Source organism: Rhinolophus ferrumequinum, chromosome 7 (assembly GCF_004115265.2).
Source record: "Rhinolophus ferrumequinum isolate MPI-CBG mRhiFer1 chromosome 7, mRhiFer1_v1.p, whole genome shotgun sequence".
In the NCBI taxonomy this organism is placed as follows: Eukaryota; Metazoa; Chordata; class Mammalia; order Chiroptera; family Rhinolophidae; genus Rhinolophus; species Rhinolophus ferrumequinum.
The window spans coordinates 48,922,657-48,937,762 of record NC_046290.1 but is presented as its reverse complement, the minus strand read 5'-3'; the positions used below and the strand labels follow the sequence as shown (position 1 = coordinate 48,937,762).

Below are 15,106 nucleotides of genomic sequence, written 5' to 3'. Positions count from 1 at the left end.
TGAAACACAAGTGCTGTCACACCCTTTCCCTGAAGAGGACCCGGCCAAGTTTCCTGCCTGCAGAGCATGAGAGAGCACAGTTCTACTGTTTCCATTTGCTGTTAACATGTGGAACTGAGGTGAAACAGTGCTCCTTAATTTTACACATTTGATAACGTTTGGGAAACAGGACTCAGGTCATCGAGATGAAAGCCCTCATCTTTGCAGCTGCTGGAGTAATGCTTCTGTCGCTCACTTTTTGTCAAAGCGGTAAGCTCTTTTCTTACTGGGTAGGCTGGAGGTCCTGGTTTGCGTTAGAAGAGTCAACTGAATCTATTTTCTTGGTATTTCACACAAATTGCAATCCAAAAGGCAGAGTTTGATTTTAGTTATTAAAAGGTGGCATCATGGAAGTGAAAATAGCTATAGTTCATTCACTCTATTCAAACCTTATCAGAGACTAAGCGTTCTGTACTTATATTTAAAAATTTGTGGCACAGTCAAGATTTTTAGATGTCTACAATTATTTCAAGAATCAATTTGTGAGACGTTTTTGTTTTGTAAGAATTTCCTCTAACTCAGCAAAGATAGCACTTTTTAAAGAGATTTAAAAAATCCTATATTTGTACCTTCTGATAAGGCATAAAGTGGGGAGAACCAGAATATTCCCAGGAAGATTCAGTGGTCTGCTTTCAATAATCAATAATGCTAATAAATTAGTGTTCCTTAATGAAATACCTTTTTTGACTTTCAGTGGTAGCAGGGAGTTTTCCCTACCTTCATAGATGATTTTAAAATTTTAGAAATGAAGTCTCCCAAATACTATTATTCAACTGTTAATGTGTTTCCTATTTTTGCCAACATAACATTAGCCTGTAATCTCCTGCTTGCTCCAAAATTAACCAATATGGGATAGACCTTTATCTACAACTCCTACTGTTAGGTCACCCTCCAGTCAAGATTCTTAGGAGTGGGAGCGCTGGGCAGGGGGGGCGCGGGGTAGGGGAAGGGCCGGGCAGAGGAACAATGAGGGGCAAGAAAACCAAAATTACACAAAAAAGACCCAAACCTTTGTAAAGGAATGTTGTTAAAACTGACAGTTGGAATCACCGAGGTGGTTGTAGGAGAGTGCTAAGAGAACTTGTGGATAGTAGCATGTGCGGGATTTATGAATAGTGTTGAGCGCTATTTCTGGGAGTGGATGAACCAAAATGCAGCAGAATAGCAAAAGAGGTTTGTGGAGGTGGTTCCTTCAAGATGCTGGTGGGGTTTGGTGGAAGTGAAAAGGGGGATTCAAAGGGTTGGGCAAAGGCAGTGAATTTGCTTTGTTCACTTGGGGTGGGGGAGAAATGTGAAGTGGCCGCAGTCTGTTCCCTGTGGAACAGTGTCTCTCTAAGACGTTTTCCCAGGTTGAAAAACATGTTTGAAACATTATACTGAATGGAAACCTATATAAAGAATTCAAATAAATTTTTTTTAAAAAGTGAAATTTAACAGTGAGTCCTATTCTTAAGGAAAACCAGGTGCTCGAGCATAAAAGACTTATTCAAGCTGAACCAGATCAACTGGAATTCTCATGGAAAAGAGTCAAGACTTTTCCACAGTCAGCGTTCAGTATGTTTCCCGGCATGATGTCTTGCTCAATCGCAAGAATTCTCTGAAAGCTGACAAACACTTGGTTTCAACAGTTCTCTTATCAGATCCTGAAGGCAAACAACTCGTACAGTATGTTCCTCAGCCACCATTTTCAAGCTTTGTGCCTATCTGGAAAGGCACTTCTTTTTGGGTGAGGTCAGACACAAGAATTTTCCAAAATGCAAAAGTGAGCAGAAGGATTTGTGTGGCTGAACTCAAGTGTCACACAACATGCCTCACAGTTCACATCTAAACACAGACACAAACCACCACCACTTCCCAAATTTTCTTTCCTTTTCTTTAACCTGTCTTCCCTTAAACAACACCTGAGCACCTTCCTGCCCTTACTTGTTCAGGCAAACCTCTCCCTCTATGTTACACACTGAATTCAGTTTGTGCAATCTCAGCGTGATGAGGTAGGCTTCAATTTCACCAGGGGAGACTTAGCAGAGAGGAAAACAGGAAGAGAAACTGGCTTTAAACGAGAACCAGGTAACTTAGCACCAACCGCAAGTATTCAACATGTAGAAATTCAGAGGTCATGTGAAAAGGAATTGGCAGAGAAACGGTATTTTAAATCGGTAAGTATGAGGCTTAAATTCAGCATAAAATTTTTTAAGGTGACAGAAATTTGAGAGAATCTACTTTCTACACGTGTCAAAGATGAATTTATGGAAAAATTACATGATGATAAACAGGTGTGAGTATGAAGGTTTGTTTTTGAAATTGCTCTTTCAAGAATTAGGATTATGAATATCGCCATGCCACGTAAGGCCCAGTATTTATAGCATGTATTTGTATTTCTATCCTTTTTTTTTCCATTTCCAACTGCTCAGATCATCATTATCGATTTCATCTTCTGATTTTTCGTCTCGTCTCCCCTTAAAATCTACATTGCCCCTAAAATCTGCCTTTGGATGTTTTTTTCCCTCACATCTCTCCCTAGGCCATCCAACCACTCCTACTAAATTAAACTACAGCCTCTATGCAGACTAAAAAAATCCATACTTCTCATTTGGGCTCCACACATAAGTCTTCTAACCTGTCCTAGGACATTGCACACACTACTATCCCACCAGCAACTCAAACTCAGGAATACTCAAAATTGAGATCTCAGCTTCTCCCCGTGCCTGGGACCATCCTCCTGCTCCAAGTCACCTAGAGGAGAAACGTCCAAGTCATTTTTGCCTCCTGCCTCTCCAGCACCACCTCCATAGCCAGTTGGATGCCAAGTCCCTTTGAGTCTCCATCAAAGAGTCTCATGTATTCATCTTCACCATTCCACTGCCATTCTCCAGTTCCGTTAACTCACCATCTGGAGTTTAAATGATTACAGTAGACTCCAAATCAGGCACCCCTGCCTCCAATTTCTTATCTTTTTAGTCTACTCTTTACACTATCACCAAAGTCGTCTTAAACACAAATTATGTAATGGTTGTATTAGTTTTCCATTGCTGCTATAACAAATCACCATAGTAGCTTAAAACAAAACATTGTATTTCTGGAGGTTACAAGTCTGTTCCTTCTGGAGGGTCGAGGGCAGAATCTGTTTTCTCGCCTTTTTCAGCTGCTAGAAGCTACTTTCATTCCTTGGTTCATGGCTCTTTCTTCCATCTTCAAAGTCAGCATCATAGCATCTTCAAATGTCTCTCGCTCTTTGACTTTGACTCTCTTGCCTCCCTCTTATAAGGACTCCTATGGTTACACTGGGCCCATGAGGACAGTCCAGGATATTCTTCCCATCTCAAGATCCTTAATCACATCTGCAAAATCCCTTTTGCCATGTGAGGTAACACATTCACATGCTCCATACATTAGCACGTGGAATCTTTGGGGCACCATTGTGCTGTCTACCACAATGGTCATCTCTCTGTGCATAATTTTTTTATTGTACAACTCCAGCATCTATCAATGGACACATGATCTCTTAGGACAGTTTAAAGGCCCTTCAGAGATTTGGCTGTAAGCTCATGTTTCAACTTCATCTCTCAGATGCACTTTATTAGCATAAGACAATACATTTTTGTGTATCATTTTCACTACTACTCTGAGAGTTGAAGACAGGGATGGAGTTTATTTAAAAGTTTATGCAATCAAGTAGGCAATAAACATTTGCTGAATTAACTTATCTGACATTCCCGGATCCCACGCCAGCCCACAGTAAGCCCATTCATCATCTACCAGAATCTTATCCATCTATTAAATTCCATCTCTTTACAAACCGCGCTCATCTTTCCTTACATTTATATTTTCCTTGACATTTTGCTTAAACATCTAAATCTGTTAACTATTGTCTGAGTGCTGATACAGTTTATAATCAACATGACATTGCCTAAAATGGTCTGATGTACTATTTTTGTTTCCTACAAAGTATTACAAATTACTCACATGTAAGGAGATGTCATCTAGTTTTTGCTCCTGCAAGGGCTAGCATGATGCTGGGGCATATCATATGCCTGTGATTGCCTGAGCTATAATAATTTTTAAAAAATAAAAATGATTCTAAATTTTAAAACTGCAGAAATTATGTAGCATAATACATTTAGTTTTATTTCCTTCTGAACCATAGATATGGGTCAGTAAAATACCATATGTTAATACTTCTTTTTCATTACAGGTGTGGAAAATGATTCAGACAACTTGGCAGAGTCAATGTCACCTATTAAGACCTTTCGTGGAGCCCCCCCAAATTCTTTTGAAGAGTTCCCTCTTTCGGCCATAGAAGGTTGGACGGGAACCATAAGTGTAAATATTAAGTGCCCTGAAGAAAGTGTTTCAAATCTCCACGTCAGTAATGCTACCATGGGGTATCTGAGCAGCTCCTTAAGTACCAAACTGATACCCGCCATCTACATCCTGGTGTTCGCAGTAGGTGTGCCAGCCAACGCAGTGACCCTGTGGATGCTCTTCTTCAGGACCAGACCGATCTGTATGACCGTCTTCTACATCAACTTGGCCATTGCAGATTTTCTTTTGTGTGCCACACTGCCCTTTAAAATAGCTTACCATCTCAGTGGGAACAACTGGGTATTCGGAGAGTTCATGTGTCGGGCCACCATGGTCATCTTTTATGGCAACATGTACTGCTCCATTCTGCTCCTCACTTGCATCAGCATCAGTCGCTACCTAGCCATTGTCCATCCTTTCACTTACCGGAGGCTGCCCAAGCGCACCTATGCCTTGGTAACATGTGGATTGGTGTGGGCTACAGTTTTCTTATACATGTTGCCATTTTTCATCCTGAAGCAGGAGTATTATCTTGTCCAGCTGGACATTACCACCTGCCATGATGTTCACAACACATGCGAGTCTTCATCTCCCTTCCAACTCTACTACTTCATCTCCTTGGCATTCTTTGGATTCTTAATTCCATTTGTGGTCATTATCTATTGCTACACAGCCATCATTCGGACACTTAATACATATGATCATAGATGGTTGTGGTATGTTAAGGCGAGTCTCCTCATTCTCGTGATTTTTACCATTTGCTTTGCTCCAAGCAATATTATACTTATTATTCACCATGCCACCTATTATTACAACACTGATGGCTTATACTTTATCTATCTCATAGCTTTGTGCCTTGGTAGTCTGAATAGTTGCCTAGATCCATTCTTTTATTTTCTCATGTCAAAAATTAAAGATCACTCCACTGCTTACCTTACAATAGTGAAATCACCTTAGAGAACAAGGAAAGCTATTTGTGAAAACATACATTCATGGGATAACATGTGCATAAGTGCAAGCAGTTCTATTCTCTAGCTCCACTTTTGAGCTCCTAAGAGATAGTGCTTCAAAATAAAACATTACAAAAGCAATAGCTTTTTAAAAATCTTCATCAGTATTTTAAGAACATCAGTGCAGGAGAAAAGATATCACCACTCTCTTACTGGCAGCTGACACATTTGCCTGACTCGTCCTTCAAGCTCTTTATATCGCCATCTTCCCTACTTCGATGAGGTTATTACTTTACATGACTTGAAGGAGAATGGGACAAGGGTGCAGCATGGGGAGAAGCTAAGATCACCAGTTTTCACAGTAACTGGTGTCAATTTTGATTCTTCAGCCTCTCATGTTGATGGCTGCTTCATTAGCTGATGCTATCTTTGTAATGTCTCTCACTAGGATCCATCGTCCTAGTTCCACCTTCCCCTTCCAGCCACTCTCTTTACGCCAGCCTATCTATCCTCCATTTTGTGGGCCACTGCCAGATCATTCTTGCTCAAATATCAGTTTGAATACATCAATCAAAACCCCCAGCTCAAAAACCTCCATTGTCTCGCTACTGCTTTGGAACAAATCTTCAGCTTGGCATTCAGGGCTAACTTTTTAACTTTACTTCCCAATAAACCTTGCCTGTGATAGAGGTACTCGCCAAGCTTCTTGCTTTGCTGTGATTTCTTCTCTCTCTGCCCCTGCCCCTAACTGGAAAACTATTTGTAACATGTTTGCCTTAATCCTTTCCATCTCTTGAAGTCCTCGAAAGACTATTCCCTGATTCTCAAGCTAGAAGTTCATTTTACTAATCTGAACTTCCACAGCATTTTCTTGTGTTTTCATTACAGCACTTACACACTCGTACAGTTCATTTATACACAAGCGTTAATTCCATAAACACTTAAGCACTACGTATAGTAGAGAAGGGCTCGTCCTCTCCCTTCTTTATGCTGCTGGTAGCAACCCCAGGTCCAGGTCTCCTCACGGTCTATGGGGCTCAGCTCCATGTTTTATGAATCATGTGGTCAAATGAATGAAAGAATAAAAATCCCAAAGCGTCTTAACAGCATGAAAGCCCACTAAATTCATACTGAGAAAGCAAGGTACTCTGTATGACATGAGACAATATCATTTTTGGTTGGGCATGTAAAAAAAGAAAAAAAAAAGGAAGCTAAGTTAAGAATACACTCTTAAAGTCATTTAGAAGTTTAAAATAATGCCTCCATTATTTTTGTCTCTTAAACAGTTTTTAATGGGGAAATGATATTTTGTTATAAATGCCCATTATCTTCCTGTATTTAAATGAGTCTATTTCCCTTAGTTTAGGGATTAGACAGGAAGCAGGCTATTAGTGATTAAGGGCATGAAGGATGCTGAGATAAACTTGCAAGTCTGTAGGAATGTACATTGACCATATACTCTGTAATGACTAGCAAAGCAATAAAAAACATTTTAAATGCATAATTTTGAATATGTAGTTTCTTATTTCATTTGACTTAGGTTAAAAAAAAACCATGCACATATATATATATGTGTGGTTATGTGGAGAATAAAAATCAGGTAAACAAGAAAAAACAAGAAAAAAAATCTAAAATAGTTTTACGATGATGAAAACTTCAGTGGAAGGAATTTGTTTCTGCAAATAAAGCCATCATCTGTAATACAGTTTTATCTAGGGAAAACATGCAACAATATTTACTTGTTAAGAGCACACTTAATTTTTATGCAGCAAATACACATGCAGCAAAACAGAACTTTTCGGGGGTATAATTCAGATGTTCTCAAGCAAAGCCTTCAATTTAAAAATAGCTCACAACTCACTACCTCCAATGAACAGACAGCAAGTGTTCTCTGCTAAGTATGTACCAACATGCCCATTACCCAGAATTTCCTCAAGAGATGAAAGGAATTTGGTGCCTACAGAGGGTTATACTTGAAATACCTTGAAATACCATTAACAAGGACTAAGAATCTTCACCAACTTATATCACTGTCATCAACCTTTGATAAAACTGAGCATCCATTCTAAGAAGATATTATCATTGAGACTTTTAATGCTGTGTACTTTGGCACAAGCTTTGTTGTCTACTGATAATACCAGTAATATAAGTTTCTTCTATAATTTTCCAAGGCTGGACTTGGGAAGGCCAGGCACAGAAATAACACCATAAAACACACAACTGGAAACTTCCAGGTATCAAAACAGCAGAGGTTAAAAAAGGAACACAGAGATCCCACCAAATAAACAAAATCAGATTTTTTCCCCCCCAGGGAAAGAGAACAGGCTGAGAAAAGAAAGTTTCAAAATTAATGGCCAGAGAAAGAAAACTGTTTAAAATTAGGAATTTAGCCAAATTAGATTCATGGCTTGGAACTGTAGTGTTGTAAATCTGTCGGCTGTTGCCAATATAGTTCAAGACCCTAATTTTACCGGCCAAAAGTGGTTTAATGCCTGAACTAGAACCCAGATCCTAGGCTTGTATTTGATGCTGTAATTACATTCTTAAAGCTACTGCTTTCATCCTCAGGGAGGAGGCACAGCAGAGTGCTGGCGCTGTACAGGCACTCGTGGAAGGCTTCTGGGTTCCCCAGAGCAGGGCTGTGGCGTTCCATCTTGATCTATAACCCTGAGATTGCAATGCTCTGGAGGGGACCTCCACTGCCTACCTATGAAAAAAAGTTTGTAGAGTCAGGCTCACCTCAAGGGGAAACCCCCATGTGGCCGTGAGAGGTGAGGAACTCAGGTCTATTTTTATCCTGTACATAGAAGATTCCAACTTTGGTTTGTAGACAGAGCAGGGCCTATGTCTAGTAAGGACTTCGTGACACAGACATCACTCACCCCTTACCTGTGTGGCAGCTAGAGGTGCCCATAACAACACTAGCTATATAACTTAAGTACTTTTTTAGGGTGTCTGGCTCCATGCTAAATACCCTAACACTTATATATACTCATAATCAATGTAATTATATATATGTTGATATGCATTATATATCAACATAAAATATATTCATTTATTATATATATATATATAATTGAATTCTCACCATAATCCTTAAGACAGGTACTATTATTCTCATTTTACACATGTGAAAACTGAAGCATAGAGAATTTTGGTGACTTGACTAAAATCCCCAGCTAATTTGTGGCAAAGCCAAGATTTGAATGGTGTCTTGTCTTCAAAACAAGTAACCTGTGTCTTCCAATGCCGGTGAGTGTGTTATGTGCCAAGGCCACAGCTACATCAGTGGGGACAGCAGAAGGTGGTCCCCTCCTCCTCATTGACTGGGTCTCCTACTCCCCTCCCGCTGGGATGTGGGAACACAAGGCTTAGATGCGAGTCTCATTCTCCCACTCACAGGCATGGCATTCAACCCAAGCCTCAGGTTCATTCATATCAGATAAGAGAGCACCCACGCTTGCTGTGAGGCTCAATTGAGGAAGATTTCTGCGAGGGCATCTGTAAAGCCGACGGGGTAAGCCATGCTACTGCTACCCCTATTGGAAGCCCCTACCTTAGGGAACAGTTTTCTTCACTTTTAATGAGGCAGTTTAGCAGTGTGAACAGAATTTACATTGGTTTTTTTTTATAATTTGAGTGAATTTTTATTTATTAAGTTTTTTCTTTTTCTTTTCTTTTCTTTTTTTTTGCATAGGAAATATATGGTATAAAATTAAAAAGATTAGAAAACATATCTTCTTCCTTCGCCACTCAATGAGCTTCCCCAGAGGCAACCACTGCTGTACCCTGTTGGGGACTATATGATGCCAAAATATTTCTAATGACTTGAGTTGAAGGTTGTTGCTTTGAAGGGAACACTTGGATTAGAGCAGAAGGTCCTGTTCTAGAAACTAGACTAAGTGCCTGTGGGAAGTAGCCCTTTGTGAGTTGTTTATATTGTTTCTGAAAGTTTAGAAACACTGAGTAAGTAATACATGCACACACCCTGTAAAAATTTTAAAAAACTGAACGGCACAAAAACACAGTGAAAAAGAAGTCTCCCATTTATATCAGACTTCTACCTAGTTCACCTTCCAGAAGGTGTCTCCTTCCAGAAGTATTTTATGCACACATAAGTGTACATATATATGGGGGTGTATCCCATTTTTATGTATGTGGAAGCCTGCTTTTTTCACTTAACAGTACATATACGTATTAAAAATTGTCTAATATAAATCCATTCATTTTTTTTATGTATTTCACTGTATGGATATACTGCAATTCATTTAACCAGTCCCCTCCTAATGGACACTTCGGTTGTTTTTGGTCTTTTGCTATTGCAAACAATGCTATGATAAACATCCTTTTCCATCTGTCATAATGTACCATAATATACATTTCTGAATCACACAGAATGCAGCATGGTCACAGAACTAATTATTTTGGGGTAACTTTGGACAACTTAGTCTTAGTTTCATTATCTGTGAAATGGTAATAATGATAGTTCATAAGGCTGTTATGAGGATTATCTGAAAATATGCATCAAGTCTCTAATATTATGTCTGGCAAACGCAGGTGATCAATAGATGTTTGCTCTAACCAAAGCTACGTTTCCTATTTCAGATGGTTCTAAAGACCCATACAGAGGAGATGCTCACCACTTTTGGGTTTGTTTGGTAGCTATGACTGTCTAGGTCCCAGGTGGCATCACTCCCACTCTCTACTGACAGGTTATACAGCCTCACCACTTAGTCCAGTACCCTTCCAATAGTGGCCAGTATCTGTAGGACCCCTTACAATATCAGTACAAGCTCCACAGCCAGATAAAACCTTCTGCTCTTTATGGGGACTCTGGCCAGGTCACAGGTCAGTCTCTTCCTATGCCTAGAACAAACCATGTTGGTACCCATTACCTACCTGCATCATCCTGCTTTCCACCCACCTAACCAACTCATTTTTACCTTTCAGGCGCAACTCCTACTCTGTCTCCATGCCAGCTCAGCTTCTCTTAGGATTCTAATCCACAACAATCCCAACTATCTCTGAATCATTCTGCGCACTCCTCATTTTGACACTTTGCCACATACTTATCTCTAATGTTACTTAAGCATTCTATCCGAGAATGCCTACTGCCTCAATAAATTTCTAAGCATTGAGGATTAAGACAGAGAACATTCAAATGGTATCCTGGATTCCTCGGATCCCCTTTCCCATACCAGATGCTATATATTGCATTATGTTCCTAGTACATGCTCAGTAAATATCCAATAACTTGGATTCTGAACAAGAACTCACCCACAACTGAGTTTTCAGTAAAAGAGTAGAAGCAGTAATCAGCTCTGGAGCTGGCTTTCCCTTAATGTTTGATGGCAGGAAAATGATAGCCCTATTCCTTCCATTCTGATCCACAGGCAATTGCTGGCACAAGAAGCTCATAAGCTTTAGGAAAAAATGGTTTAAAAAAATCCTCCTTTCCACCTTTTCCCTCACCCAGTCTGTAAATTGGAAAGAAACAAAGCTCCTAAGACTTACCATGAGTTTCTGTGATTTAGCATGGTATAAAACATCCTGGTAGTGCTGAGCGTGCTCTGGGTCTACATCTCTGATCTTAGCAGTAGGTAACATCAGCCCGTCTACAGTTTTTAAAGGATTCCCTTCATCAATAGCTTCGTTGATGTACTCTACAGCCACAATTCCTAGAAAATGAAGAAAACGTTTTCCTTTTAAGTTACAGTACATTATAAGCTCTCTAGAATTACCAATGGCAAAGATTGAGTTAGCAAGGGAGGGTGGGGAATTCACACACAAAAATGTAAGGGCTAATAAATAAGTATAGCCAAGGATGCAGGAGAAAAGACCAATGTACAAAAATCAGTTGTATGCCTATACACTTGCAATGTGCAGTCTGAAATGAAATCAAGAAAAAAATTCTATTTACAATACATTCCAGTTACAAGTACATTATAATTACAAAAAGAACAGACAGGAATAAATTTAATGGAAGAAGCATAAGATGTGTACACTGAAAACCATGGAGCACCATTGAAAAACATTAAAGATGACCTAAAGTAATGGAAAAATCATCTCCTGTTCATAGATTGGAAGACGTAATATTAAGATAAAAATACTCCTCAAATGGATCTACAGATTCAATGTAACCCCTATCAAAATCCCAGCTGCCTATTTTTTTTTTAACAGAAATTGCCAGGCTGATTCTAAAATTCATATGGAAGTGAAAGGGACCAAGAATAAAAAATACAATGTTGAAAAACGAACCACTATGCTGTACACCTGAAGCTAGTACAAAATAATATTGAATGTTAATTATAATTTTTAAAAAAATATGTGGTCATGGGATGTAAAGTACAGCATAGGGAATATAGTCAATGGTACTGTAATAGCTATATACGGTATTATAGGGGTGGTAGACTTGTTGGGGTTATCACTTTCTGAGGGGTGTAAATGTCTAATCACTATGTAGTTTTATACACCTGAAATAAAAAAGAAAAAAAAAGAATAATGTTGGAGGATTCTTCTAAATTTCAAAACTACAAAGCTATAGTTAATACTGCATGGTACTAGCATAAGGATGGGCATACAGCTCAATGGAATAGAATTTAGAGTTCAGACACAAATCCTTACATTTATGGTCAACTGATTTGTGACAAGGGTGCCAAGACTATTCAACAGGAAAATAATAGTCTTTATAACAAATGGCACTGAGTCAACTGGATATCTACATCCATTAGAATGAAGTTGGATTCCCTATTATCACTCCACAGAAAAATAACTCAAAGTGAATCACAGACCTAGAAGTAAAAGGTTTAATTATAAAACCCTTGGAAGAAAACATAGGAGTAAATCTTCGTGGCCTTGAATTAGGCACTACTTTTCAGTGATGATGTCAAAAACACAAACAACAAAAGAAAAAAAAATTAAATAAATGAGCTGTTATAAAAATTAAAACTTTGTGCTTCAGAGGACACCATCAAAAAAAGTGAAGACAACCTACATAATGGGAGAAAATACTTGCAAGCCCTGATTTGATAAAGGACTTAGACACTTGTATGCAACTATGCCAAATACATAAGGAGCTCTTACAGTTCAACACTAAAAACAAAACCCAATTTAAAATGGATGAAGGTGGGGTGGCCAGATAGCTCAGTTAGAGCGCAGGGCTAACTAATAACACCAAACTTGCCAGTTTGATCCCCACATGGGCCACTGTGAGCTGCACCCTCCTTAAAAAAAATAAAAATAAAATTGGCGAAGGACTTGAATAGAATTTCTTTTTTTTTTTTTTTTAAAGAATTTTTTTTTTTTAAGATTTTGTTGGGGAAGGGGAACAGGACTTTATTGGGGAACAGTGTGTACTTCCAGGACTTTTTTTCCAAGTCAAGTTGTTGTCCTTTCAATCTTAGTTGTGAAGGATGCCGTTCAGCTTCAAGTTGTTGTCCTTAGTCTTAGTTGTGGAGGGCGCAGCACAGCTCCAGGTCCAGTTGCCAGTTGCTAGTTGCAGGGGGCGCAGCCCACCATCCCTTGCAGGAGTCGAACCAGCAACCTTGTAGTTGAGAGGATGCGCTCCAATCAACTGAGCCATCCAGGAGCTCAGTGGCAGCTCAGCTCAAGGTGCCGTGTTCAATCTTAGTTGCAGGGGCACAGCCCACCATCCCTCGCGGGACTCGAGGAATTGAACTGGCAACCTTGTGGTTGAGAGCCCACTGGCCCATGTGGGAATCGAACCGGCAGCCTTCGGAGTTAGGAGCATGGAGCTCTAACCACCTGAGCCACCAGGCCGGCCCCCTTGAATAGAATTTCTTTAAAGACATTTCTTTTAATAAGCACATGAAAAGATGCTCAATATCATTAGTTATTAGGAAAATGCAAATCCAAATCACAATGAAATACCACTTCATACCCATTCGGATGGCTATAATAAAAAAAAAATAACAAGTGATGTGAGGACGTGGTAAAATTGGAATTCTCATACATTGCTGGTGGGAATGGAAAATGGTACAGTCACCCAGGTAAACAGGCAGTTCCTTAAAATATTAAACACAGAATTACCATATGATCCAGCACGTCCACTTCTAGGTATATACTCAAAGAAACTGAAACCATATGTTCACACAAAAGCTTACACATGTATGTTATAGAAGCAATATTCATAATAGCTACAAGTAAAAACAACCTAAATATCCATCAACTGATGAATGGATAAACAAAATGTATAGCCATAGAATGAAATATTATTTGACCTAGAAAGGAATATGAAGTATACTGATATATGATACAATATGGATGAACCTTGAAAACATCATGCTAAGTGACAGAAGCCAGACTCAAAAGGCCACATATTACATGATTCTATTTACATGAAATGTCCAGAATAGGCAAATCCATAGAAACAAAGTAGATTAGTGGTTACTAGGGGATGGAAGGAGGGGAAAACAGGAGTGACTGCAAATGGGTATGAAGTTTCTTTTTATGGTGATGAAAATGTTCTGAATTTAGATAGTGGTGATAGTTGTATAACTTTTAAATAATAAAAAGCACCATAAAAACATAATAAAAAGCAATTATATATATATAACTATATATATATGTATGTGTATATATATATATATATATATATATATATATATACACATACATATATAGCAATTATATCTCAATGAAACTGTTATAAAAAGGGGTGGTAACTTTACATAAAAGTAGCAGCAACGATGCTAATTCCTAGTGTAACCCTCACTTAGATAGTAATGCCAAGATATTGGATGATGGAAGCAGAGAATACCAGAGCTGGAAGAATTTAATGTAGACATATAGAGAAAAACAAACAAACAACTGAAGTACAAAGAGGTTTGGATATACATTCTATTCTTGGGATTCCTCTACTTTACCACTGTGTAAAAAAAATGCCAAAATAGAGGTACTTATGAAATCAAGTAATTCCATACAATGTTAGAGTCAATTTCCAGGTCAATACAGTCCAATACTGTGCAATGGAATACTGATGGAAATGTTCGGTATCTGGACTATCCAAAAGGGTCGCCATTAACCACATCTAACTATTAAGCATTTAAAATGTGGCTAGTATGACTAAAGAACTTAACTTTAAATTGTATTTAATTTTAATTAGTTGAAATAGCCATACATGGCTGGGGGAAGTGTAGGAAGGCTCCATAGAAATCAACATAGTCACGCATGTTCTGGGATATTATTAAAGTTCAAGTATGACTAATGAATACCACAAATTGTTTCTCTAATACCACGTGGTAAAATAACATCTGGAGCTCTAAGGCATGGAGGTACCCAAGGAAAAATAAGCATATCCAACAGTTTAACCTTCTATCATCTCTATCACATCACAGGATCTTAGGATGTAGACTATAAGCTCCAACAATGAAAAGCACAGAAACTAAGCTATGGAATCGAAAAGCTTTTGAAACGCTAGCAGAAGGAACCTATTTGGAGGCCACTTCTCAATACCACCTTATTATTAAAAATAAACTATCAACCAGTCATAAAAACTATAGTATATGTATAAATATGTGTATATACATGAATATATGTGTGTGTATTATATAAATATGGCAAAAAATGTATACACATGATTTGTATTCATCTTTCGTTATTGATATATATATATATTTTTTCATAATTTATTGGGGTGACAATTGTTAATAAAATTACATAGATTTCAGGTGTACAATTCTGTATTACATCATGTTATTGGTATATAATGAGTATTACAATTTTAATACAGTTTTTTCCTTTCTTAAAATGTGTATACTTTTTTTGGCTATATATATTTATTATATATATATAAA

At 38.3% G+C, this 15,106-nt stretch overlaps 2 protein-coding genes across 2 annotated transcripts in view; one reads left to right on the top strand and one right to left on the bottom strand.

The window, feature by feature from the left end:
* Window positions 1-15,106, bottom strand: part of IQGAP2 (IQ motif containing GTPase activating protein 2) — a 264,412-nt gene that overhangs the window by 74,940 nt on the left and 174,366 nt on the right. Inside the window, exon 13 of the mRNA XM_033109917.1 lies at window positions 10,806-10,969. Coding sequence (XP_032965808.1) covers window positions 10,806-10,969 — 164 coding nt within the window. The remainder of the gene's footprint in view (window positions 1-10,805; window positions 10,970-15,106) is intronic.
* On the top strand, window positions 55-6,727 carry F2RL2 (coagulation factor II thrombin receptor like 2). Its single transcript, XM_033109918.1, has 2 exons — window positions 55-249; window positions 4,232-6,727. Exons 1-2 carry the CDS (start codon window positions 186-188, stop codon window positions 5,296-5,298), a joined length of 1,131 nt encoding a protein of 376 aa, XP_032965809.1. The 5' UTR covers window positions 55-185; the 3' UTR covers window positions 5,299-6,727.